The sequence below is a fragment of the Patiria miniata genome, unplaced genomic scaffold, assembly GCF_015706575.1.
Source record: "Patiria miniata isolate m_02_andy unplaced genomic scaffold, ASM1570657v1 HiC_scaffold_3, whole genome shotgun sequence".
NCBI classification, from domain to species: Eukaryota; Metazoa; Echinodermata; class Asteroidea; order Valvatida; family Asterinidae; genus Patiria; species Patiria miniata.
In genome coordinates this window covers 2,896,763-2,923,663 of record NW_024037069.1, presented here as the reverse complement: position 1 = coordinate 2,923,663, position 26,901 = coordinate 2,896,763, and the positions used below count along the sequence as shown (strand labels likewise).

The 26,901-nt window shown below is 40.9% G+C and overlaps 1 protein-coding gene across 1 annotated transcript; it reads left to right on the top strand.

Moving 5' to 3' along the window:
• The first annotated feature begins 909 nt into the window (after positions 1-909).
• LOC119738157 (deleted in malignant brain tumors 1 protein-like) lies at positions 910-26,417 on the top strand. The gene is made up of 8 exons (XM_038212902.1): positions 910-992; positions 2,865-2,936; positions 8,659-8,775; positions 13,402-13,601; positions 16,934-17,075; positions 18,122-18,448; positions 19,227-19,535; positions 25,265-26,417. Exons 1-8 carry the CDS (start codon positions 926-928, stop codon positions 25,306-25,308), a joined length of 1,278 nt encoding a protein of 425 aa, XP_038068830.1. The 5' UTR covers positions 910-925; the 3' UTR covers positions 25,309-26,417.
• Positions 26,418-26,901: the final 484 nt, after the last annotated feature.

Below are 26,901 nucleotides of genomic sequence, written 5' to 3'. Positions count from 1 at the left end.
GATTAAAATAGGTTAAATCGTCCCCAATCAGGATCCTATGACTGACTTGTCATGGAAACCTTGTGCAACTGTCATTGTTGGAGATGAAACTGTATTTGCAATTCCATACTTATATAAACCAAGAACTGAAAGCTACGTGGTGACAAGAACAACTTTTCAGTCCCACAATATCATTTTTGAAGTTGTGTGAACGATTTAGAAAAATCGTACGGACGGTGGGAACGATGGGAAAACGTGTGAAAGATGCCTGCGAGATTGAGTACTAAACAAAACTGGAATATTCTTGTATGCCCCTTCCATTGGGATAGGTGCCCAAGGGCGCATCCAGAACACATTTTTTGGGGGGCCAAAAAACTTGTTGGTCTCCCAAAAAGTGGGTCTCAAAAATGACGGCATGGGGTTTAGGGCCCGCTTAAGGGCCCCAACACTTGTTTTGGGATTCTAGATGCTCTGTGGTGCGATCTGAGGCAATTTCTGACCACTTTTTTTTAGGAACAGATAGTGGTGTACGCAAAAAGAACAGAAAATTGTTTCTTTCTTTCTTTCTTTCTTTTTTTTTTTTTTTTTTTTTTTTTTGGGGGGGGGGGGGCATGGCCCCCGCTCAATGGATTCACCCTTGTAGATGCCGGTGGACAGGGAAGGGGCATACCCCCCCCCCCCCCGCCTTTAACTAGAATGACGGCACAACGGATAACGCTCCCCATACAGATTGTTGGCTTCCTACCAACAAAAACAGACCCACGTAAACAACGTCTCGGAGGGATTGATTGTTGCAGCGAAGTAAGACATCTGCTCAAACATTTTATCACCGACACACCCTTATATGGTAGCCATATATAAACCGATGACCAACCTCCGTCGGCTCATACTCGACTCCAGCTGATCTCTCCGGAAGACGTTTGAATTACTTTCTCTCATCGTAACAATGACTTTCTCCATATCTTTTCCAATGGTGTTGGTGGCAACATTTGCCATCATAACTGCGCCCTCACGTAAGTGTAAAACTTAATTGAATTCTTTATATTAATGTTAATTGTAGTTTTAGAAAATATTTTCTATTGCAATCATCTCAGGAAAACCTGTAAGCAGGCAACCGATTTTGAAACCTGAAATTTTGCATTTCTATAGTATTTAGAGTTACAAACATTACGATTGTAGCCCGGAACGTGCGTACACGTTTGTTTTAGAAGATGTTTTAAAACTGAAATGATTATATATAAGCGCTCCAATGGTTTGATTTGTGAAGATCAACATTTCAAAATATTATACGGCCAAAATTCCTTCGCCCGATGATTTCATGAATGCCTGTTGGTGGCAACACTTGCCATCATAGCTGCGCGCTTACGTAGGCCTATAAGCGTGAAACTGATTTGAATCTTTCATTTTCAACTTTTTAGGAATTATTTTCTAGTGTAAACAGCACATGGACACCCGTGTGTAGCTGAAAGTGTATTTCTAAGGTTTACAGTTATAAACATCACGATCCTAACACAAAACGTGTGCATATGTACTTTGTATATCAATCATGTGTTACTGGAATGACAACTACACTGAAAAATTGCCTGGATTATTTTTCCCAAGAAAGGGTGCAAACTGCAGCTACCCCAAATTGGGTTGTTCTATAGCCAATTGTTTGGGTTCGAATTTCTGTTAAATTCAACCAAAAGTTGTAGTCATACAATACCAAATTAAATTTGGTCTGGTATGATCACAAGTTTTGGTTGAATTTAACAGAAATTCCAATCCAAACAATTGGTTATTTATAGAACAACTCAATTTTGGGTAGTTGCAGTTGTCACCCTTTTATAATTGGGTAAAATTAGCGCAGGCAATTGTTCAGTGTCCTAGCGCTGCAAGGGCTGTACTTTTGAAGATCAAAATTTGTAAGGCCGAAATTCCTTCGCGTGATGACTTTATGAAAAACGCATTTTTTTTTTCAAGTTATACTTGTATGGACGTTTATGGAACTTTTTGAAAGATCTTTGGAACTGTAATTATCTCGTTACAGAAATACGTTTCAGAGCCCCGAGTAAGGGCGCATTTCCGACAAAAGCATCCAAGCGTTTCAATTGGACTTGTGTTCAGTCCTTCCGAGAAATTACACCCAAACCGGATGGATTCAATGTCTTATTATAAAGAATTTAACCAAACTTATTATGTGCCTCTTTTACTAAAAGATATCCCGTTTGTGCTCTTAAATTTAATGGTTTTGCTACTGACGAATTTTAAAACTTGTTTCGTTTATTTTGATGAAAAAATACTTTCTTCCTTTTTGAGCGTCCGCAATCTTTTCAAAGGCAGGCTTATATTTTGCCCACAAACAAATCCCTGTGAGTAAACTGGTTCCCAGTCCATAGATAATCAATCCAAATGGGGTCAAGAACCAGTCTACCCTTCGAGAACTGAATTATTAACTGTCGGCCGGAAAATAATTCGAACTTTGTAAAGTAATGATTCTATATTTAAACGTGGGACCATTCATGTTTTATCGATCGTTTTCTTATTCGAAAATGAATAGGTTTTTCATTGCTAGAAAAATAACAAGAAAAAAAGCAATTTAAACCAGGAATGTATATTTGGGTTGAAAATTGATAATAACTGGGACGGTACATTTTTGTCATGTTAGTTTCAATTTCATACTTTTATATTGGCTTTATTTTTGCTTGTTGATGCCTCCTTAGTTTTACTGCTGTATTCGTTTAGGCATACGTACAATTTTAACGGATTCACTGGATTCCGCGCTATCAGAATGCCCAAACTTTCTTTGCCTGAAAACACGAGACGTCTATCAATTTGTCGGTTGTGTTTAATTCCGTACAAAATAATGAAAATTAAAATATCACAATCTTGACTTTGCATTTTAGAATTATGCTCGGCCCATCCTGTAGTGCAAGATGTGACGTCACAAGACCAGGCAAGGAGCTCAAGTATATCAGGTAAATAAGCACATGACGCTGCTGATGTTTAATTGTAAAATGTATATATTTTTTTGCACACCTAGTTTGCCACGCTAAACATTTCCCCACCATATTATCAACACACCCAAAAGAAATACTCGCATAAATGGTGAAGAATTCTTTAAAAGAATCCCGGATCCAGACCCACATCCGGATCACTTCCAAAATCTAATCGATTTGTACTTGTACCAGGGGCCACCTTTAAAATAAATTCATGCAAATCCGTCCCTAACTTTTTGAGTTATCTTGCTAACAGACAGACTAACAAACCAACAAACAAAATCCGATGAAAACATAACCTCCTTGGCAGAGGTAACAACTTACAAGACAAGGCAAGCCTAGTACAGCCGTGAGTAGTGGAGGTAGACTGTCTGACACAATTTGACCTTGGGCATAGAAATATGTAAAGGTCACATAAATATGTAAATATGTAGATATAAATATGAATTAAGGGATGTGGAAATTTTAAACACGGTTTGACCTAATGAATGGATGGGATGAATAGGGAATAGGTGTGGGTATAAGGGACCGGGTACAGTTTGAAACTATTCTATGGGAAAGATTGCATAAGGTATGGAAAAATATATATTTTTATGGTACATTTGGATCTTAGCCCGAATATGAGTTTCATACGTTAGTGCAATTAATCCCTGTGAACGAACAGCTGGTCGGATCTTTAATCCCCCAACAATACGCGGGAGAGGGCGCGTGCCAAGTCAGCGCACTAGTATTGTTACGAAGTTAATCCGATCGATACAAAAAGTAATTGGATTTCCGAATGCTCGACAGCAGAAAGCAGCGATAGATGGCAAAAGTGAATTTTGCGTTGATCAGACTGAAACGAGTACGATTGTCTATTTGAAGAATTATTTTAAAGTCATTTTTATTGGGTTTATGGGTATTGTGCACGTTGCGTTTTCCAAGGTATAAACAAACACTCACCGCAGCATACTTGCAGGGTACAACCTGTGTCGGCCATGGGGGTATATGATAAATCCACGATCCATAATCCATGCGTCTGTACGGAGACCGGTGGTCGATCACCCCTCGATGATCGCACCGATCCTGGAGCAAATAAATAACTCCGTCCGTGCGCCTATATTCCTCTTGTTAATCGATACAATACCAATGGCACTCTTCTACACTGCCACCAGAATCATCCAAGTAAAAATATATGTTTGTGCGCGGTGATCGTAGAAAAGGGAAGGTTTTGGCATCAGCCAGAGCAAATGCTAGTATACATGCACACTACTGTATACACGCCGTCCGATCAGATAGCGCTCAAGTTTTCTGGAAAAGAGCAGGATGAGCAGGGAAAAGAGCAGGATGAGCAGGGAAAAGAGCAGGATGAGCAGAGAAAAGAGCAGGATGAGCAGGGTAAAGAGCAGGATGAGCAGGGTAAAGAGCAGGATGAGCAGGGAAAAGAGCAGGATGAGCAGGGAAAAGAGCAGGATGAGCAGGGAAAAGAGCAGGATGAGCAGGGAAAAGAGCAGGATGAGCAGGGTAAAGAGCAGGATGAGCAGGGTAAAGAGCAGGATGAGCAGGGAAAAGAGCAGGATGAGCAGGGAAAAGAGCAGGATGAGCAGGGAAAAGAGCAGGATGAGCAGGTAAAAGAGCAGGATGAGCAGGGAAAAGAGCAGGATGAGCAGGGAAAAGAGCAGGATGAGCAGGGAAAAGAGCAGGATGAGCAGGGAAAAGAGTAGAATGATGTTTTACTGAAAAATGACGTCAATAAAGCAATAATGTCATATCGTATGTACTTTCTGCAGTTGTATTTTTCTTTGTTTGTGTTGTCTTATCAATTGGAAAAGCCTACTCTCAGTCACAAAATTATTGCTTGAACACGCCCTCTAAATAACCCCCGTAAAATGGTCGTAGATAAAACCCAGTCATCCTCGATTTTGTAAACAAATCCGGCACGGAGGTACAACTAGGGTTCGGTGCATTCCTATACAGACAGCGTTAAAGGGGCAGCATTTTTACCACGTTACGACTGAATTTTTAACTATGGATAGGCTATAGCTTGGTTTTGGGGTCGTTCTAGTACGAAATATTACAAAATGCACAATGATGGTTGTGTTATTCCTATACACTTAATCGGGCACTTTCCAGGCCGTAGTTCCCTTGAAAACCACATACCCGCACGTTTTGTTATGGCTTTAAACCACTGAATCCATTCCTTATTGTACGCGCCTCTGCAGACTATAGAGCCTAATCGATAATTTAGCCGTCACGGATTAAAGGGAATATACAACATTTGCAAACATCGAAAAATAAAACTACCAAGTTTTTGCGAAATACCTTAATAGGATGTTGGTAAATGACAGTCTAAAGCATCCTGTAAAATTATGGCACATGGTATACTGTCATTTTCAAGAAAAGTGGTATTTTTGTATCAATTTCCAACGCTGATCGGCCGATCAGCGTTGGAAACAACTGGCTTTTTTTTCAAATACTGGCCCCAATTGACCATTGCACTTGTTTGCAATCGATTACAAACCTATGAACGGGTACGAGCCAGCTAGACTGATTCCCTGACCTTACAATTCCCCAATGTATGTAAACTGCTCTGTTTCTTCTTATATGGAGTCAGGGAACCAGACTACAGGAAAATATCGTTTTTCTTGGTTTTTATAGCATTTTCGAACCCAAAACCTCCAAAAAGTCAGTGTAACTATCTTTGCTTTATATTTCCAACCCCCCAATTCCATCCATTTCTGAAAATCACAGCAAAAGCAAATGATGTATATTCCCTTTAAGAAAACTTGAGCGCTATCTGATCGGACGGCGTGTATACAGTAGTGTGCATGTATACTAGCATTTGCTCTGGCTGATGCCAAAACCTTCCCTTTTCTACGATCACCGCGCACAAACATATATTTTTACTTGGATGATTCTGGTGGCAGTGTAGAAGAGTGCCATTGGTATTGTATCGATTAACAAGAGGAATATAGGCGCACGGACGGAGTTATTTATTTGCTCCAGGATCGGTGCGATCATCGAGGGGTGATCGACCACCGGTCTCCGTACAGACGCATGGATTATGGATCGTGGATTTATCATATACCCCCATGGCCGACACAGGTTGTACCCTGCAAGTATGCTGCGGTGAGTGTTTGTTTATACCTTGGAAAACGCAACGTGCACAATACCCATAAACCCAATAAAAATGACTTTAAAATAATTCTTCAAATAGACAATCGTACTCGTTTCAGTCTGATCAACGCACAATTCACTTTTGCCATCTATCGCTGCTTTCTGCTGTCGAGCATTCGGAAATCCAATTACTTTTTGTATCGATCGGATTAACTTCGTAACAATACTAGTGCGCTGACTTGGCACGCGCCCTCTCCCGCGTATTGTTGGGGGATTAAAGATCCGACCAGCTGTTCGTTCACAGGGATTAATTGCACTAACGTATGAAACTCATATTCGGGCTAAGATCCAAATGTACCATAAAAATATATATTTTTCCATACCTTATGCAATCTTTCCCATAGAATAGTTTCAAACTGTACCCGGTCCCTTATACCCACACCTATTCCCTATTCATCCCATCCATTCATTAGGTCAAACCGTGTTTAAAATTTCCACATCCCTTAATTCATATTTATATCTACATATTTCCATATTTACATATTTATGTGACCTTCACATATTTCTATGCCCAAGGTCAAATTGTGTCAGACAGTCTACCTCCACTACTGCCGTGTGGTTGCGAAGGCCGATTTCTGAAGGTTACATAATGCTATATTTTGAATGAAACAACATGCACACAGACATGTGGATGTTCGCCGGCGAAATGTTTGAAAATCTTTAGAAGGCCGTATCTTCATGTAACTTTCAAGGTTTGTGTCCCTTATAATTAATATCCCAACTATGTGCTCAAAATCGTTTTTGATCTGTTCTGTATTTTTTTGTTGGGATTGGAAAAAAATATTTATTTTTTTCCAAAGCTGTAACACTGGTGTTTGCAATATCTGTCAACCTTTTAATGCATCACGCATGATAAGGTTCCTCCTATCCATTATGGTGTGCAGTACAAATTTTCAGTATCGCCTCCTTCACGAGTTATTAATTAATGAATATCACCCTTTTTGTCGGCTTCAATTGGTCGATACCAAGACCCATGCCGAGTCACGCCGAGTTACGCTAAGTAATATGGGCTTCGTCATTGTTGGCCCAAAATCGGCCAACCCGAAAACCATGCACGTAAGTTTCGTCGGAAAAAAATCCTCGTGGAAATTTACCTTGGAGATAGTTCAAGGTGTTACACGAACGTTTGCAATAACAGATTAAGTTGAAATTTGGAATATACTTCAAAGATATTTCGACAGTGTTCAACTACTCTTGAAATAACAACTGATGGGGATTCCTATAAATTGAGATAAATAGATAGATTTGGGGACCTTTTAGAACGATTTTTCGAAGACATTTAGGTCACATTCACCAGTGTTTCGGCATCAATAACGGCGATTTTTTTTTCACTGACACGATATTTGTAATTTCTTCTTCTGTTGTAAAATAACATTTCAATCATACTGAGCATTATTTCTAAAAAACATAACATTCAAAAAGCCATGTTTTTTTTGGCTGCATGAATTTCACTGCTCTGGTGGTAGTGTTTATGTACGTAATCGGATTAACGTTGTTTAACAATGATTACACTTAAGCCTTCGCAATCACAAAGCTGTAGTAAAGGTAAGCCCAGAATGCATAACATTCTGGTTAATCGAGTCAGAATGGCTATACACCGGGCGTCTTTTCATGCATGTGACGTTCGCAGCAATGGGCCGGATTTAGAACATTCCTTGACGTTACACGGTGTAATCCTATTTCAACATTATTTTATGGCCAAAGTGATACTTAAGCAAGTCTACTTCAAGAGTGACAGTCGGTCGGTCGGTCGGTCCGTCAGTTCGTCAGTCAGTCAGTCAGTCAGATCAAAAGAGGGCTGGGCCTATAGCCTGACCCCTCAAGGACCAGCACCAACTTTAACACACACATCTTACTAATAGCAACTTTGTCGCTTGCAAAGCACTTAATGGGGGTGTTGTTTGTTCCGGTGTTTTCAGCTATTAAAACGGGTGCTATTATAATGAAATACCTCGATTGACTGGAAACTTTTTAGAATAATCCTTCATTCCTTCATCGCCGAAGGTAATTGTCACCACTGCTCGTTTGACATTCTCTTACATCCCATTACACTCTAAGAGCCAATGTAATGGAAAATTTGACTGCAATCCCTAAAAATGCACCTTTGTGTCCCATTTAACTTTATTTTCAACTTTCATAGTTTATTGCTATTTGCAAGTTTTTTTTTAATGCTATGCGCATTTCCACAATAAGCGAAACTGTGATGCCATTTAAGGCAGAAACTTGGATGTTAAAACTGCCTCAGCAAGAAAAAATGCCAGATTGTTTGTTTTTTCTTGGCTGTAATAAATATTTTAAATATTAATTCAATGAGCAAAATTTGTGGGTTCGTAATTTTTACGCAACACCCTAAGTGCACGTTACACACGTTTTAAACTAAACTTTTTATTCACTTAGGTTTTCTTGCAGTTCAGAGAAAGTTGCTCAAAATGAATGTTTTAATTACATGCAATGGTCCCTTAAAAAATCGCCCAAACAATTTTCATTGTCAAGCAAAATAGGAATGAAAGAAACGATACCTTGTATCCGATATATATCATTTCAGGTCTTTCGTGTACGAGTTCTCCACTGGGGATGGCCAGTGGGGCCATCCCTGATTCCAGCCTGACGGCGTCAGACTCATTCGGCCCGGGTAATCGCCCAAGCCAGGCCCGACTGAATGGTAAGTCTCATTGATTGCTACTCTCATTGCAATAGTCAGCAACTGTTGCTTACTTTGTGTTTTTGCCCTTTTTGTGAGTTAACACATAGGAATTGTATAAGCCCGACTCTAAAAACAACTAGAAACATTGCAAAAAAATACTAATTAACGATGCATTTCGAATGTTAATTATGGATTCCATTCTTGGTCAATATGACCAGCCCCTTTCTTTCTCAAGGCTTTAGGCTCATTTGCTTTTCATGCATTGTTCGTTTCCAATAATAAAACCTCTCAAATTTTAAAGATGAATGTTTAAACGTTAAACCTAACCATGCACTACCTTTTGACCACGAAACACGATTTCGCCCATGGTACTCTGTGTTAAATAAAAAAGGCAATTGACTGATCGTTGGAAATCACCACCATTTCTTGATTTCTTCGCAATGGCAGCAAGCCAAACAAAATAACATTACGGGGTGGTTATCACCCTACGATCTTTAATCCAAAAAAGTTAATAATCATTCGGTTGGTTATTTCTGAGATACATGCAAATGATCCTACCCGTCTTTAACCCAAAAATGTCGTTTTGTCTAAGTTTCTCAATATAAAAATAGGTCAGCCCCCCCAAAAAAAACTCCATGGATTCCGGATAATCTCCGCAAGACAGCTTACTTTTCTCAGTATTTTATTTGAACTCTTGCTTGCACCCTGTACTCCTGGAGGGTTTAAATAGTCTGAAACTGTTCTTGAAATTGAAAGAAAGATGCATGGCGTGATTCTGTGTGAGCACACCACGCTGCATGCATATGACAATTTCCCGTTATATGAAAGCAGCAATACTCATGCTACAGTCAGACCGCGTATCTCCTGTATTCAAGTGCTTATGCAATCCAACAATTTATTGCGCACTTTTTTGGCCAGGGGTGGGTGATAAGGCTATCCCCAGAATAGTCCATGCATTCACCATAAACTTGACCAAATAGAAGCCGATTCTATGTATCACTCTGTCCGTGCTACGATTTAATTGTCATTGCATTAGCTTGTTTTGTAACATTAGTGTTCTCATGTTCTAGCTGGGTACAAAACAAAAAATCGTCACTAGTTTACTGTCATTAGGCCTACAACAAAATCAACATCACTAACTCAAGTCTCTAGCGCGATTTCCTGTCACTGATCCTTTAGGCTCCGCAACAACGAAAAAGTTACGAAAATTGTGATTACAAACGACCTTCAAATGACAATAATACAAATTTGGTATTTGAAGCTGCGTCAGTACACAGGTCATGCCTGTTGCAAGTCATTTCTGTTCGGGGATGAGTAATCTTTGTTTATTCTGTGGGATCTCAAGTGTGAATTGATACATGTTAAGTAATGACAAACCCTTGATTCCACAAACATTTAATTTAGAATAAACTTAAATTTCACATTGTGTCGTCAACTTCCTGGTTGTCTTCTTGGCAGCCGCATTGTTCATGCTCACACAACAATTTGACTGTTCGTATTGACCAACTCATTCCACATAGTCCTCCGTCCCTGATGATGCATTCCCAGGCCCGTCTATGCATAAATGTGCCACTGCGTGCCTAATAAGTTTGGCGTGTCTCTGCTTCGATGCGCATTCAGACGATGAAAATTTGCTGCAAGGACAGGAACGACCCGATTATTTATCATATCGAAGTAAATGTTAGTTTGTATGTTTTTAATCCTCAATGAAAAAAGGGGCCAATCGTGAGAACATGACGTCAAATTCCTAAGCGAACAGAGAGTTAAGTGCGACTGTCGTTCCTTTCACAATTAACGGTTGTGTATTTCGTCGGTTGTGGAGAATATTGTCTTACGTTCTAGAAAATCCTGCCTCGCCGCTAATTATGAAGCGTTCAAGAATCGTGTTGGCCTTGCGAGCAGCCTCTGGCAAAACCTCATTCTCCTCATTTAACATCTAACAACTGACACTGCACTCTAAAATCTAAAGTGTTAAATTCACCTTTATAAATGATAAGTTTAACACTTGCTATATGTGTGCGGTCAGTGACCACACTTTAAAAGTTGATTCAACACTTTCCAAAGTGTTACGAATTCCCACACTTTTAGACAGTTACAAAAGTGTCGATGCCTTTTGCGACTCTTTTCCAAGTGTTAAAAAAGTGTTGGGATCCAGCACTTTAAAAATGTTAGAAAAGTGTTGGATCTGACCCTTTTAAAATGTTATAACAACCATTCAGTTACCTCTTTACCCATTGACAAGTGTTAAGAAAGTGTTGATATACAACCCTTTGAAACTGTTGAGACAACTATTTGGTACCCTTTAAATGTGTTACTTTGAGCTATTGTAATGTCAAAAAACCCTTCCTTCAAATGCACGCAAAAAGACCAATAAATACAGAGTATGTCATTGATAGTAAGGGCTCCAATATGGCGTTGCGTTCTTCATAACTTTTCGTCCTTCCTCGACCAACATCGCCGTCCATCCCGATATAACCAGTTGAGTAAAGGTGAGATTTTTTTTACTGAGATATTAACGTAGGAACACTGCACATTCTTATGTTAATAATACTGCCTTTATATCGTACGAAACTGCCAGATAATTTTAGACCCTTTAACAGATGAGTGTCGCTATACATGTTCGTACGTTCATACGTGCATTCAGGGGCGTCAATCGCTTCTCAAAAGTGAGGGGTGGGGACATACCTTGATCAGAAATAATGCGAGTGTGAAGCGCGAAGCCCTTACAGCGTGGGTTCAGGGCTTGCGAAAAAAAATCAGATTCTAGATGCTCATGTGGTGTGATCTGAGGCAATTTCTGACCTCTTAAACCAATATTTCCTGAGCAAAAGGTATTGATTTAAACATCATTTTCGAGGTTGAAGTCATTGAATAAGCTATTATATTCTCAGCTAAAGGCGTGGGGTTCGGGGGCCTGCTTAAGGGCCCCGAAACAAAATTGATTCTAGATGCTCTGTGGTGCGATCTGAGACAATTTCTGACCACTTTAACTAATATATTTTCCCAGCAAAAGAAAATAATTAAAAAATAATTTTCGAGGTTAAAGTAATTGAATAAGCTATTATCTTCTAAGCTAAAGGCGTGGGGTTCGGGGCCTGCTAATTAAGGGCCCCGAAAAAATGTTGGATTCTAAATGCTCTGTGGTGCGATCTGAGGCAATTTTGGACCACTTGAACCAATATTTTCTTAGCAAAAGATACTTTGTAGTACATAATAGGGCCCTGTTAATGTGGCACGAGTTCAAAAATCTGGGGGGGGGGGACATTTGATATTGTGTGTCCCCCCCACCCTTCAAAAAGTTGGGGGGGGGGGACATGTCCCCCTGTCCCCCAGGGTTGACGCCCATGCGTGCATTTGATTTGCGTGATGTATCGATACACTGTCCTCATATGGAAAAACATGCACACATAACTGCGTTTGTAAAGATTAAAGATTGGTCACACTTCTGTCGAATGTAAGATACGTACTTCAACATTATCGATACATCACGCAAATCAAATGGACGTATGTACGTATATGTACAATGTATAGCGACACCCATCTGTTAGAACTAAGGTCTAAAAATATCCGTCAATTTGGTACGATATATAAGTAGTATTAACATCAAAGTGTGCAGTGTTCCTGCGATAATATCTCAGTATAAAAAATCTCACCTATAATCAACTGGTTATATCATCATTGTCGGCGATGTTGGTCGATGTAGGACAAAAGTTTATGAAGAAAGCAACGCCATATTGGAGCTCGGTCGGAAATGATCTAGTGCGCTTGCGCGGCGCGCTGAACTCACTATCCAATCAAATTGCCCAGTCGCCTAATACATTACTGCGCAGGCGTATATGCAGGAAAGCTCACAACACATTTAAAATGCGAAGTCACATCTTGAAGTTGCTTAACTTTAGCATTAGAGTTGGAATAACCTTTTGCAACATTTGAAATATTGTTTTGGTAGTAACACTTCGGAAATGTTAAAATTCAACACTTCAGTTTTTAGAGTGTGGGGGTCTGGGTCCCTCGGGATAAACAAAGAGTTATACTCAGTCCTCCAGAACAGGAATGACTTCAACTTCAAACCAATTTACAGGCGCAAATTCCAATACAAAATATGTATTATTGCAGGCGCAGGTCCAGAGCCAATATTTTCGGGGGCTAGCAAAGTGGATCCAGATTTTTTTTTCAGGGAGGCGTGCTAAATTATAAAACCGGCTATTTTCTCCAGACACTTAAGCCTCCGAAAATCAATAGGTGTGTGTGTGGGGAGGGGGGAGGGGGAGGGGGAGCTTGGGTTGGGCCATTTTTTCAATGGGGAGCGCTGATAAAATGCTACAATCAGGCACACTATATTGTACAAACCCTTCTCACGACTATTTATTTGGGGGGAGACCGTTCGCATGTACGTCACATTCGTACATTTTGCTAGTGCAATTTTGTTTTTTATGATTTTTTTTTTGTTTGCCGGGGGGGGGGGGGCTAAACAACATTCGGGGGGGGGGGGGTTCACCCACCTAGCCCCCCCCCCCCGAACCACCACTGTATTATTGTCATAATCATTCCGTAACGGTTGTACTTTCCTTAAGGAAACCCTGTAGTATTTGGTTCTATATTATTTTGAATGCCATGGTATTTTGTTTGTTTTATTCCCCACAGGTACTGGTTGGTGGGCATGCCCGCGTGGAAAGCCCGAGGGTCAATGGATCCAGGTAGACCTCGGTCAGTACACGGCCATCACGGGGCTCATCGTGCAGGGAGGCAAAACGCATCATATCCGAACCTTTGCTGTAAACTACAGTAACACGGGCGAGTCCAATGATTGGCAGAAACTAACTGACAGAGGACAGACCGTACAGGTGAGCCTAGGATCCCGTCAGGATTTACGTTTACATTTACAAGTTTTCACATTCCATATCGATAAATCTGTATTGTGAAATTATTATTATTAACGCATTAGTTTTGCGAACTAACCCAAAATTTATACTATAGGTTTTCCCGGTTATTTTAAAACGTTTTTTTTTTTTTCATTCGATTTCACCGTTTCCAATGTTCAATTCGTCCATCAACATCGATTTGGTGCACTTTCAATGTTTAATTTCATCTTTCGTCAGACAATTTCAACTTCAGTTCAAGCAAATTCAAACAATGAGCACACGTTTTCGTCCCGGAATACATGTATTCGATGTCACCTCGTTTGCGCCAAACCCTGTTATTCAGAAATCAAATTCGTGTAATTGATTTTTATTCGACGAATACGATCTCTGAATCTGCAATTCAGCAACAGCTTAGACGAATTAGAATTTGACCTGAAATGACGAATATTCTCAACCCGGTGACTAATGACGGTGACCAAACTTTTAAATTGAGTGGTAAATGACAAAACTAGTGAAATTGTTGTCGGACGAAATTGAATATTGGAGTTGGTGAATTTGAATGAAAAATGTTTTTAAATTGGCGGGAAAACTAATAATAATTAGCGCAGTACGATTGTAACATAGCGCAATACTCTTGCAAAAAAAAGTGTTGGTTAGTTCGTAAAGCTATTGCGTTAATTTGCAAAAGTTTTATTGCGTTAAAAGTATCGCCAAAAAAAATTAGGCCTTTATCGCAAAAGCTTGCGTTACATGTAACTTGCAATATTGCGTTATTTCATAACGTTTTACATTGTGTTAAATTGCAAAGGTATACGTTAACTTCAATTAGAACAAATTCTGTGAAAGCGGAAGCTATAATTGGGTTCATGGGAGTTGCGAGGGGGTCAAGGGGGCGCTTCCCCTTCTCCCGGAAAAGCAAAAAAGCAAAGCAAAACAAAAGACAAAAAAGAAAGGAAAAGAGGCGCGAAGTCATATTGCTGTTAATTTAATAGGTTGGGGGGAGGGGGACAGTGTCCCTGTCTACTCTAGACAAATGATAATCGAGAATATGCTGGAAAAGTACAGTGGTTTCGGGTGGGGTGAGGAATTGCGCCTTGACCCCAATCTATACAATGATTGGGTGTCCGTATAGTGGTTGGATGATAACATTTTGTTTTAAAATAAAACTAAAGTCTGAGTTGCACTTCCATTGACTTCATCTTGGGTTGCCATTTAGTCTCAAGCACCGACTACGATTTCTTGTCAACATAAGGTGGGGTGGGGGAGTGGGGGGAGGCAAGCAGCATGGACATTCGGAAAGCTGGCGGGGGGGGGGGGGGACGACGCCTCCTGACTCCTGGGGGTTGCTTTTCAAACATGTACGCATGCACGAATTCCGTTTTACGCCAATTCCTTTCAGTGTGTTTTGGAGACATGTGATCCCTCTCCCGGCCCGCCAGCATTTTTTTCATACCACTAGTTCGCTATTTGTTACTGAAGTGCTTTGAGTGGCAAGTCAGGTTTTCTGACTTTATTTTTCCTCGAAAAAAAATCCTCCAAACCATAAATTGGTAAAAGACGAATTTTCCAAATAACTAACAAGCTGCTATCCATGTAGCATTCTAGTTTTACCACACCACTCGAGCAGTCAATATTTGTATACTCGATCCTAGTATGGACCATAGTAAATCCGCCAGAGGGTGTGTCACTTGTCAGGCCGTAGTGGCTTGCTCAAAATTGGCGGGAAAAGTACTGGGCTTGCGCACATTTCCGTAGGCTTGTGCCGGTACAATTGTCCCTGATGACACGAATTGCCATGGATTGCTCCTGCTGACAAAATAGAACAGTCTTTTGATCTCCAACCGGCAAATATGTGGTTCAATGTCTGTTTTTGGTCTGAAGCATGCCATGAATGATAGATTATGGGGGTTGGAGGGCAGGGTGGCTCAAATTATTTTACATAGTGGAAGGAAACTATTCTACCCAACGGTCAGGTATGTATAGAATTAAACCGACTCCCCGAAGGGAAACAATATTATATTATTGCATGTATAGCGCCCTCTAGTCTTGGCCCAAGACGTCAGTGATCATGAGCAATAGTTGCGTAATTGTTGTGTAGCGCACTTGCATAATTGTTATTTTTTTTCCCTTCTCCTACCAACGTGTTGGTCATTTCGTAGCAATGGGGGCCATTTTATGTAAATAAGACCGTCTGTATAAATTCAAGCAAACCTGTTTATAGCTCCGTGCATGATCGCCGCAGTATCTCGATCGTTGATTGTTTCCCTAGGAAAGCGCTGATGGAAAAATAAATCGCGGCCCGCCAATGAAATCCTCTTTTCTAAAGAGGAGCCGACAATATCGAGAGAGAGCGCTCTCTCTGCGTTATGCTTAATTCATAGATGTCGACTGGGCTTTAAATAAAACAAAAATAAAACGGCATGTGGGTGTTTTAATCACCGACGGTTGGCAGATTCGTGGACTGGTTGGAAGAAGTCCTGACTTCTAATCAGGTACGTGTTCTGAGTGCGAATCCCGGTAATGGCGTTTTACGCTTCTCATTAATCTATCAACTAACAAATGAGGAAGATACATTTCTTACAAGACGTAAGCTAAGTTGGGTTGCTGTTGTCGGAGACATGGGCGTCGCAAAAGGGGGGGGGCTTCCCCCCCCCCACCCCCACCCCCACACCTGGAAAAGCAAAAAAAAAAAGAAGAAGAAGAAAAAAAGAAGAGGGGAAAAAAGAAAAGAAAAAGGGGCGCGAAGTCATAGTCGTGTAAATTTAATGAGTTGGGAGGGGGGTCAAAATGTCCCTGCCCCCCTCTAACACTGATAAATCGAGAATTTGTTGAGAAATACAAGAATTTTTTGGGAAAAATATGTTTTGCCCCCTCTCCTTGGTCGGAGAACAAGACATTAAATATGTAGTGAATGGTACATCCGAACCATTTATGGACGCTTATGTACTCAAGGTCAAGACATTTCTTTCTTTCTTTTTTGAACTTCACGCGTACATCTCAGACTTGGAAACGGAAGTGACATAAGAATAATGGAAATCTGAAAATAATTTCTAGAGCGAAACTTGTATCAAGCGACGATCGTCAATACTTTGTCAAACGCCACTCTGAATTAGATCCTCGTTTCCCGGAGGCGTTTACAGGCATGTTATGACTTTCATGTTAAAAAGAGATAGCGTACCTAAATATGTTTAGCATCTCCTTAAATTGACGCGGCTCTAAAAATAGCACAGACGCTCGACGTAATACGAATATTTGAATTACGTACCACATGTTTTTTGGTGGTAATCATGTAAATCGTTATTTTTTTTTTACAGTTGAATGGGCATAATGGTAGTGGACATTCTGTGCCTGTGACGTTCCCCGTGGTACTGATGGCAAGATTCCTCCGCATACTTCCACTGACATGGAGTAGCTCTGCTTACTATATTCTAAGGTTCGAAGTGCTCGGATGTCAAGGTGATAAAAATATGCCCATCTAAAAATCTAAGTCACCGTCATAAATAAAAAGGCAATAATACCACTTGTCATTTGGCGTAAATTTTATAAATAAATGGTTAGATTTATAGGTCTAAGCTCATTCCAACGCTGTAAGAACCAATTGCGAGCACTAACTTGAGATTCGTGTTTGGATGAACCATGATAAGAACCCGGGGAATTTGTATTAATACAAGTCATATTTTAATTATGTTGAACTCATATTGGTGTAACAGTGATTCCGATGCAGGCCGAATGATCATGTTAGTATCTGACTGTTTTAATTTACTTTAGGTCTAAACTACAAAAAGGGCGGTGTAAATTGAACACCGGGGGTCCTACAAAGATACCACCGGTGTTAAATCAAACGCCACTGTTTTTACAGAGTCGGTTGCTTTGACCCTCATAAAACCTGTGTCAGTATCCAGGTCATGGAAGTTGGAGGGTTGGGAGTTGGGATGATGGTATTGTCGGCTGATATCACTTGTTGGGCGTGTTTATTCGTTTCTTTCCTGATTGATGACTCGTGTTGGTCCAGCTCTGTTGCATTCTGACAATGCCCAGTACAAATCATATGAAACGATGGGTTTGGATCACAAATTGGATAATGACCTTCGTATTACAAATTGAGTGGGGGATCCCTAGATGCATGTAGACAAAGACAAAGAATGATCATTATTGTCAGACAACAGCCATCATTGGAAGGGGGGATACGTGTGTTTAGGCGATTTGACATTTGAGCCATGAAACGGCACCTCGCGATAGGAAAAGAAGCTAAAGTTATGTGCACAACAGCATCTTATACCTTTTAGATTTTAGTTTGAAAACGATTTTTACATTATTGTACTGATCTGATGTACCACAAATATCTTATTAAGAAGAGACCCCTCTTGCCACAAGACTCGTTATCGAACGTTACGTCTTCTTCTTCCAACATCGGCTCAGCGTACGTGTTATCTAAATTTACGTTTGAACTGATCTAAATTTACATTTGAAATGGTCTTAATTTATGTTTGAACTCTTAACAGACTTAAGCGGCATAATCCGATTAGTGGGTAGTGATGACAAATGGAGCGGCCAAGTGGAAATCTACCGCCATGATGCTTGGGGTGCAGTGTGCGATAGCACTTGGGATATGAAGGACGCCACCACCGTTTGCTATCAGCTCGGCTCCATCGGGGCTCTGGAGGCTAAAACGGGGTTGTCCAGCCAAGAGAGTGACCGGCCAATCGTGATGAATCGAGTCGCCTGTACTGGAACTGAACGACGGCTGGCTGACTGTCCGTTTGTCTGTACCGGCTCTCAGCAATGCAACAGCTCAACTGTAGCAGGAGTCGTTTGTAAACCAAGATCTGGTAAGAAATACTCCGCCCTCTTTAGTTTCCATGTCATTCACCTCCAACTTATTGCACACTAAGTAACTCACGTGTCATTATCATCTATCTCCAGTGTATTTGTGATATGGCACCGTTCGCCGATATACAATTAAAGTCAATTAAATACCAGTACTCATCCCCGAAATACATACTTCAAACAAAAGCCCTTCCCAAAAAAGTGAAGAAATTAACTGAGCAAAGAAATCTCTGAACTCCAATAAAACATCTGAAAGAATTGTGTTCATTTACACCCCCACTATATAGCTTTTCCCGACAAAGCATAGGAATCGCCTCCCAATGCTGATTTAGTGATTATTTGGACCATAGATTAAATGGCCACCTTGAGTTGCTCAGTATAGCGTACGATTAACTCTTTTCACAAATAGAGTTGTGAGGGTGGGTTACCTATCTGTCCTTTCTTCATTACGCCACTCCACGACGGATGAAGGTGGCACTGTGACTCGTCATGTTTTTTTATTTGTTTATTTAACTGAACAATGAAATTGACTGGAGCGGAGTTTGAACATGCGACCTCCGGGTTGCCGTTCCTGTGCTCTACCAACTGAGCTATCCAGCCCTATGTTGGCAGTTCTCCATTTTGTCATTTATTTGGTCAGGGGCGCTGTAGCCAGAAGCCATCGCCAAATGTCACGATACTAGCAACATTAGCAATTCTGCAAACCTAGTCAGCTTCGGCCTTTGTGGTTTATTCAAATATTTTTCTCTTAAATAAAGACAACCGTCTTATTATGATCAGATGTGGTTCGGTTGGTCGGCGGATCTCGCACCAGCGGCCGAGTGGAGATATACCGTGGCGGCAGCTGGGGCACCATCTGTGATACAAATTGGAACGTCACCGATGCGGGGATTGTCTGCCGACAGCTCGGTTTCTCAGACGCACTGGAGGCCAAGTCCGCTGCCCACTTCGGGCAGGGTAGCGGACCCGTCCATATGGACGGCGTAGCGTGCGAAGGATCCGAAGAGAAAATTACCGACTGCCCTTCCTTCTGCTGGGAGGACACAAAGTGTAGCCACTCTCACGATGCTGGAGTGATCTGTAGTGATGGTAAGCGAACAATGAGGGCAGTGTAACGAAACCTATCATCATAGAACTCCGCGTATCTATACTACAATCACGAAAATGATTGGAGGGCGCTGCCATTTTCCTGCCATTTTCCCGACCGGTCTCCCGTCCCGCACGCGCCCGTTGGCCGCGGGGGATGCGGAACGGGGCCCGGCTATTTCCACCCTATATTTCCCATAATTCCCTTCCCCATTGGGCCGCGCCGGCCATCTTGCGTATGGCCACGTACGTTCGTTATGAGAGCATGCAGCGTATGGGCCGGATAATTGACGTGCCACGTATACGTTCGTTATGAGCATGCAGCGCATGCAACTTGCCCCACATTTCTTCAGCACAGCGTTGTTGACATGGTTGATGTATCTGTTCCTTGCTCCAGTTTTCTCATTGAACGGTAAGTCTCATTTATGATATATATTGTTGTTTGTGAAAAGTGGTATTCTTTCGAACGCCACTGGCAATGAGAAGCATTGTTGTTTGTGAAAAGTGTGAGTTTGTGAGTGTCCAATGATGGCGTAGTCTGGTGGTAGAATGGGGAGGGTTGTACGGGGAGGGTTGTATGAATGTACGTACGGGGGGAGGCCTCGGACATCGAGAGTTTGGCCGTGGGTTTACTTAGCTAGGCTTAATGTGGCCAATTTACTGCATGACCTCCGTAAATACAGGCCTCACTTGGAACATGTACCCGAACATGTTTGTAGAACTTTGCCAACTTTTGATTTCACAATTGGGCTTTGTTTGTAGTTTGTTTTTGGATTTTGCTTTAGTTTGTTTTAGGCCTAGGCCTATAGGCCTACTAGCTAGAAAAAAAATGCTGCATTTGTATATAGGCCATGAAATGTACATTCATTCCATACAAATGATGCAAATTAAATCTTTGTGGTAATCTTAGAACACGGCAAATCATACTCAAAACTTCCTTTAAAGAAATGACTTTCATACTCATACTCAAAACAAAATTAATTTACTGCAAATCAAAGACCAATAACCAACTTAATAAAGAAACCCTCAAATCAAAATTAAAGACGTGATCAAGTTCAAACCTCAGGCCAAAAACCAAAAAATACAGGCGAAGACTAAAACTTGAAACCAACACAGTTAGAATAGTGGATCTTAGAGAATACACTCTGGCAGAAAATCAAATGACTCGACAACAGACATGAACCCAAGCAGGATAAAGAGGAAACTAATACATTGATGACTGTTCAGTGTCTCTGCTGTTCTGCTGAGATAAAATCATATGCGGGGGGGGGGGGGGGGGGGGTCACTAAAATACAACATATAAGACATGTTTCGTTGTTTGGCATGTTTGGTTAGTACTTCAGTAGTGCATTCCGCATAAAGGGGGTATTGCAACACCTGTCTAATTTATTTGTAGCTATTGTTAGCCGATGTATTTGTTTTACAAGTTTTCTTCACCTTAGTCGTTATTCTTTTCTTTCTAACTCCTTTACACAGGACTCCCGATGACACCCACATCACATGACCAGCTCCAACCATGCTCCAAGCATGCTCCAGTGCATGCTTCAACCAGTTCCCAAAGCAAGAATCTCAACTCAAGACGAAGACGTGACACACCTATTCTTTCCAGTTCAACTGCAAGATTCCTGCTTTTTCTCTTTACCCATTCAAAACACATTTTCCTTCTAGCCATAATTTTATTTTTAGAAGTCATGAAAAAAATCACTCTTTTCTGCTGTTTTATGTCCATCCTTTTTTTAAAATTATATCCTTGGCTTAGTTGTACCCATGAATAATGATGGAATGATTACCCGATAATTACTGGCCAAGCAGACTGTGTCGATCCTGGCAAACTTATTTGATAACAAAACAATGTCTTTGATTACCAAATTACATAATCACTCTTAAAATTTCACAACGAAATATTCATACTCGCATACCCCTCCATTTCTCATGAGTTTTCACCAACACTCATTAAAAAAATGTTGTCCTGTAACTTACAATGCCACTGTCATTATTTATGATTACAGCTTTTAACACAAAAAACTGCATTTGCATAATAACCTTTGGCCGTCTTGCTTGAAAGTCTTTCATGGAATGTTTGTGCCTATGGTTAACAAGCCTGGACCGACGTCCCTTGCGAAAATTGCTCCGAAAACTGACTACAATTATATCCCCTGAGTTTTGTCGAAGTACTACCCTGTACAGTAATGAATGCAAATACATTATTACTAAAAAAAATTCGTGTATACCTGATTTCATTTTCACAGTTTTGTAATAAATACATTTAACATGTGATGCTTGACATAATTATGAAGTGCTCCAATATGTCCTTTCTTTTAGTTTTACTCTCTTCTGCAAATAAACGTGTTACAATACTTTGCTGTACAACCCCATCACCATAATAAAAACACCAACTGCTATAATGACATTAACTTCTACTTTAATAAGAAACACCCCCTTCACCTTAACAAATATAAATTGTTGCCCACTTCCCCGGAAATATAAGTGACCATTCACAGGTGTAACATAAATAGGCATGGGCGTCGCGAAGGGGTGGGGGGGCACTCCATAAAAGCAAAAAAAAAAGGGGGGCGTGAAGTCATAGTGGTGTGAATTTAATGGGTTGGGGGGGGGCAAAATGTCCCTGCCCCCCTCTGAAACTGATAAATCGAGAATGTGTTGAGAAAAACAGGCATTTTTTGGGCAAAAATATGTTTTGCCCCCTCTAGAAAAAATCCTGGCGACGCCCACACAATATTCAACCCCCACCCCCACTGGCTGCCCCCTTCTCTCTTCTGTAGTGAGAACGATGGATACGACGTTGTATAGGCCAAGATCAAACCGCGTTTCATCTAAATTACCTATTTGTACAGTTGGTGTATACGTCCTTAATGGTTTGGCACCTTGAAAATTCAATATTCAAATTGACTGGACAATATTCTAGCACAACATTATTTATGAGCTTTATATAATGAGACATCGCATGAGACAATCGGTCGGCAATAAATACTTAATTTCATTCAACTGTTGACAGCAAGACCTTCCTAATTGGCGCGCAATTTAAAACAACATTTAAACGGTATGAATCCCAGCACAAACATAAACCCCCACAATATCAACAATTTCAATGTCACCATCTCCCCTCTATAACAAAAACCATTTCTCCCCATCCCTGAAAATATTTCTCCCCATCCCCGGAAATATTGGTGACACGGTTGACGGGTTTTACGGAAATTGGGCGTTCCAACTAGCACCCTTCACCCTAGCTAGCCCCTTCCCCTATATTGACAACAAGCTGGTTTACCCGATCATAGATCGGGTAGGGCGTAGTGTTGGGGATGAAATTGTGGGGAGTTAAATGTAAATGGGGGATATAGTCGGGGAGACATGCAGTTAAAGAATAGCAATTTCTGTGGTGTGATCTGAGGCAATTTCTGATCACTAAAACCAATTTGAGCAAAAGATCATCTGTGAAAGTTTTGAGTAATTGAATCAGCTACATGTATTCTGAGCAATAGAATCATTATTGTAGGCTACAATATTTTTATTCGGGGAAGAAAAAGTGTGTGGGGGGGGGGGGAAGACCAAACAATGTCCCCCCCTCAAAATGTGTGTGTGTGTGTGGGGGGGGGGGGGTCCCCCTGTCCCCCGTCGATTTACGCACATGATAATTATGTACCGTGGCAACTGTCTGTAAATGTTGCCGTTGTTCTGTTAAATTGGCTTTTTGTGAGGCAGAATTTGGAAAACGTAGTGAAGAGGTTACTGTAGTACACAGGCGAAGGCTGGTTTAAATCATAATGCAATAAAACGTGAAGGTGTCATTTGAAATGAAAATGTTGAGTGTTACCATAAAATTACAAACGGTCTGAATCATGAAGGAAGGTCATAATTAAGTTTCAGTATTGGACTCTTCAACAAAAGTAAATTTAAACTTCTAACAATTTGCGAGACCGTCTGCGAGGAAAAAGTCGGTAACTTTTATTAAAGTTGGTACAACCATCTATATAAGAGCAAGTTTTACTCGGCCGCCGAGAAATGTTTGCTCCTGAAAGGATCCGAGACCGCGGCTTCACGTCCGTGGAAAAATATGGGTGTCTTCCGTCGGGTCGGACACTTTTTCGTCGATTTTTTTGTGACTGCGTTTAAGATCGCGAGTTTGAAGCAATGCATCGATCCTTCGTTGACTCCAAACAGGCCCCCGAAATTATACAGTAACGCGACACTGAATTATACGTGGCGGGCAGCGAACTCCAACGCTCAGCCTAGGTGGTGGAAGCATGGAGCTGTAAACACATTATGGAAGCAACAGCACTCTGTCACGCGACGTCACATGCTTGCGCTTCAAATAGCGAGCACCGTAGACCCAACCTCGTTTCCAGGGTGTGGAGCAGGCTGCAGTACGCATTGCCATCGACAGTTTTGCATAGCCCGGAAATACTACGCAGTGTAGACTTTCGATCGGTCAGACCGCGCATGGCATACTTAATGTGTAGTCCTTCTGAGTATTCGTTGCACACGGCGCAGGGGCGGCAAGCGAAGCATATGAAAGAATAGGGGCACTTGGTGGCCATGCACCATGGAGAAAAAATATTTTACCAAGGTCACCCCATACACAATTTTGTGAACGCTTTTGCAGAACGGCTGAGTAAAACACGTAAACGGAACCCCTACGTCGAAGCCGCTGACCTCGCACAGTCTAGACACGCAGAAAAGCCAGGACAGGGGGCGGCCAGGCAGTCAACGTGAAAGCGCACACGACGGCAAATTCCTGCGCAAAATGCAGTCACGAAAAATCGACGAAAAGGATCGCCGGTCCGTACGGGAAAATCAGGACGACCCGAAGTGTCCGACCCGCCGGAAGACACCCTCCGCATTTTTCCACGGACGTGGAGCGATTTTGGCGCCGCGGGAGCCCGCGGTCTCGGATCCTTTCATGAGCAAACATCGTCTCGGAGGCCGAGTTAAACTCTCTCTTATATATATAGATATGTCCTGGACCCTCGCACAATCTCCGCAGGAAATGTTATGTGCGCGCACGTTGCTAAACGCAAATACAACTTGGGCGAGACTAATGGCGAGTCCAAATAGGCTCGCGTGCAGCAGAGGGTCTGATTCTTTATTTGACTTAACAGTTGTTTGGAGTTATTGGAGTTTAAAATATCGAGATTTCATTGTATACAGTAATTATTACGAAACAGTCAACTCCACCCATCTAGCGGGTGCCGCGCGAAGCGCGGCATCCCGCTAGTTGGGATTATTTCGATCACCCCTGTGACCAAAAAGGAATGTCAAATGGGGTTATGTCTGTGGTTTTAACTGCTGTTTGGGGCCTGAGAGATACTCCAGACATCCAAGAGGTTAATCAGGGGTGAATGGGCTGGTTGTGAGGGTCGGGTGGCTCAAATTACATGTTGTGAAGTGGACATTCCATACAGTCACTGGATAGTAAACATTAAAGGTGCTCGCTCCAGCAAGAGTAGTGGCCTAGCAATAATCGGGTGATGCCTAATCAATTTTTGTATGGGTTTCATGAGAAAGTTCCGATTCTCAGTTTAATTTACGTCTGCGCATCTGGAAATCGTTGCAAGATAATTTTAACTGACTTCTGTGCTTAGACCGCCTTATGTTTATAGATCAAAGTTCCCGTTTAGATTGTATCTAAAAAATTTCTTCATTGAACATTGTTTTGCTTTTCCAGTTTTCTTCAACAACCTAAGATGCAAACTGTTTGTTCTTCGCTTTTTTAGTACTGCAGGAAACACCGGAACAACCAACAAGTGACGAAAACTAAACCGCTCAAGCAACCGGGAAGGATACACATCATCATACACACTCATCTCCTTGTAAAGGGACAATATTTGTTTCATGGTATTTTGGACCATCAAAGTGTCCCTCGTAATTGCTGGTCGAATTCTTCTGTAGTCTCGTGACTGGTCTCGGCCTATAACCCGTGCATGCTGTAAAGCCATTATAATTATGGACAGCGGTACCTTGCTTCTCATGCCATTGTAGTATATTACTGACTGTGTAATCTACGGCACCAATCTATTTTAACAGTGCATTTCGGTTTGATGTAGTTTTGAATGAGAGTTATTCTTGTCAATGTATGTTTTTGTGCAGCATTATGTAGAGGGCAACAATCATGGGGGCTTTATTTGTATAATATACACATTGATAATAAGAAAACACCACAAGACCACCCCAAAAAACCAAAATATGCGAACAGGAGTTGAATCGATAATCAATTATATTATTGGACTCGCATCAATTTAGATATTTTTCAACGTCAGCTACTCAGTAGAATGAGTCCATTGATATAAATATATTCAAATGAAATTGAGAAACAAAAAGTTAAAGTGCAGTGGATACATACTGAGGGTGAAAATGTCAGACTCTCTTATACTTCTGATACACCGATAAACTTTAATTGTTATTTTAGGAAAAGCTAAGGATGTTGCGTATATACGGCGTAGAATAGGCCTACTTTAAGGTGAACAAACTTTGCCAAATACGTTGAATGAAAAAGAAATAATTTTGTATGACTTTTGTCACGCATAATTTTCGGCGTAATAGTATTTAAAAATAAACCTGCATTTTTAGCTGGGGATAACACTTAATAAACGTATAACTATACACACAGGAAAGCACTTGTTAAAGACTTATATCATTATCATGCTGCCAAACTGAATAATTTTGTATTAGAGCTATGTATAATGCTTGCCATAATATTTTGTTAGAACAAACTTGTATTTTTAACTAGGGATAATACTTATTAGATTTCTTATAGCTTTATATCAGCACACAAGAAAGCACTTATTGTAGCAATTTGTAGACCTATATGATTAACACGCTGCCAATATACAAATAAAAATAAAAACAAAATTATCTGAAAACTCAAAATGAGGGCCTCGTTTAAAGGTTTCATGAGATGAAGTTTTCTTATAGGCACACATTATGTGAAACTTTCTACTCCTCTTAAATGCATGAAAACTACTTGTATGATCCCTTTTTGGTTAATTTTTATCGAAAAGTGCACTTCAAACATTTATAATGTTTCCATACTTTTCCGGACAACCGACGGCGTTGTTGCTGTGATGTCATAACAGGAAGACACTGCTCAGTTTAGGGGTTTTCTGCTCAAAATCGTGAACTCAAAAATGTGCTCATTGAAAACATTTGTGAGAAAAGTTGACTCGCCTTACTGCCATGTACTGACACAATAACAGATCGACAAAGAAAGATCAATTTCGAAAGCAAATCATCACAAATTCTAACAACTTTTGATGCTGACACAGTTGTATAACATTGAGCTTTCTGCCTGAAATCACACTTTTGCTAATGAATATGAAAATTTGCATGAACAAAATGGTACCAAAATAGCCTT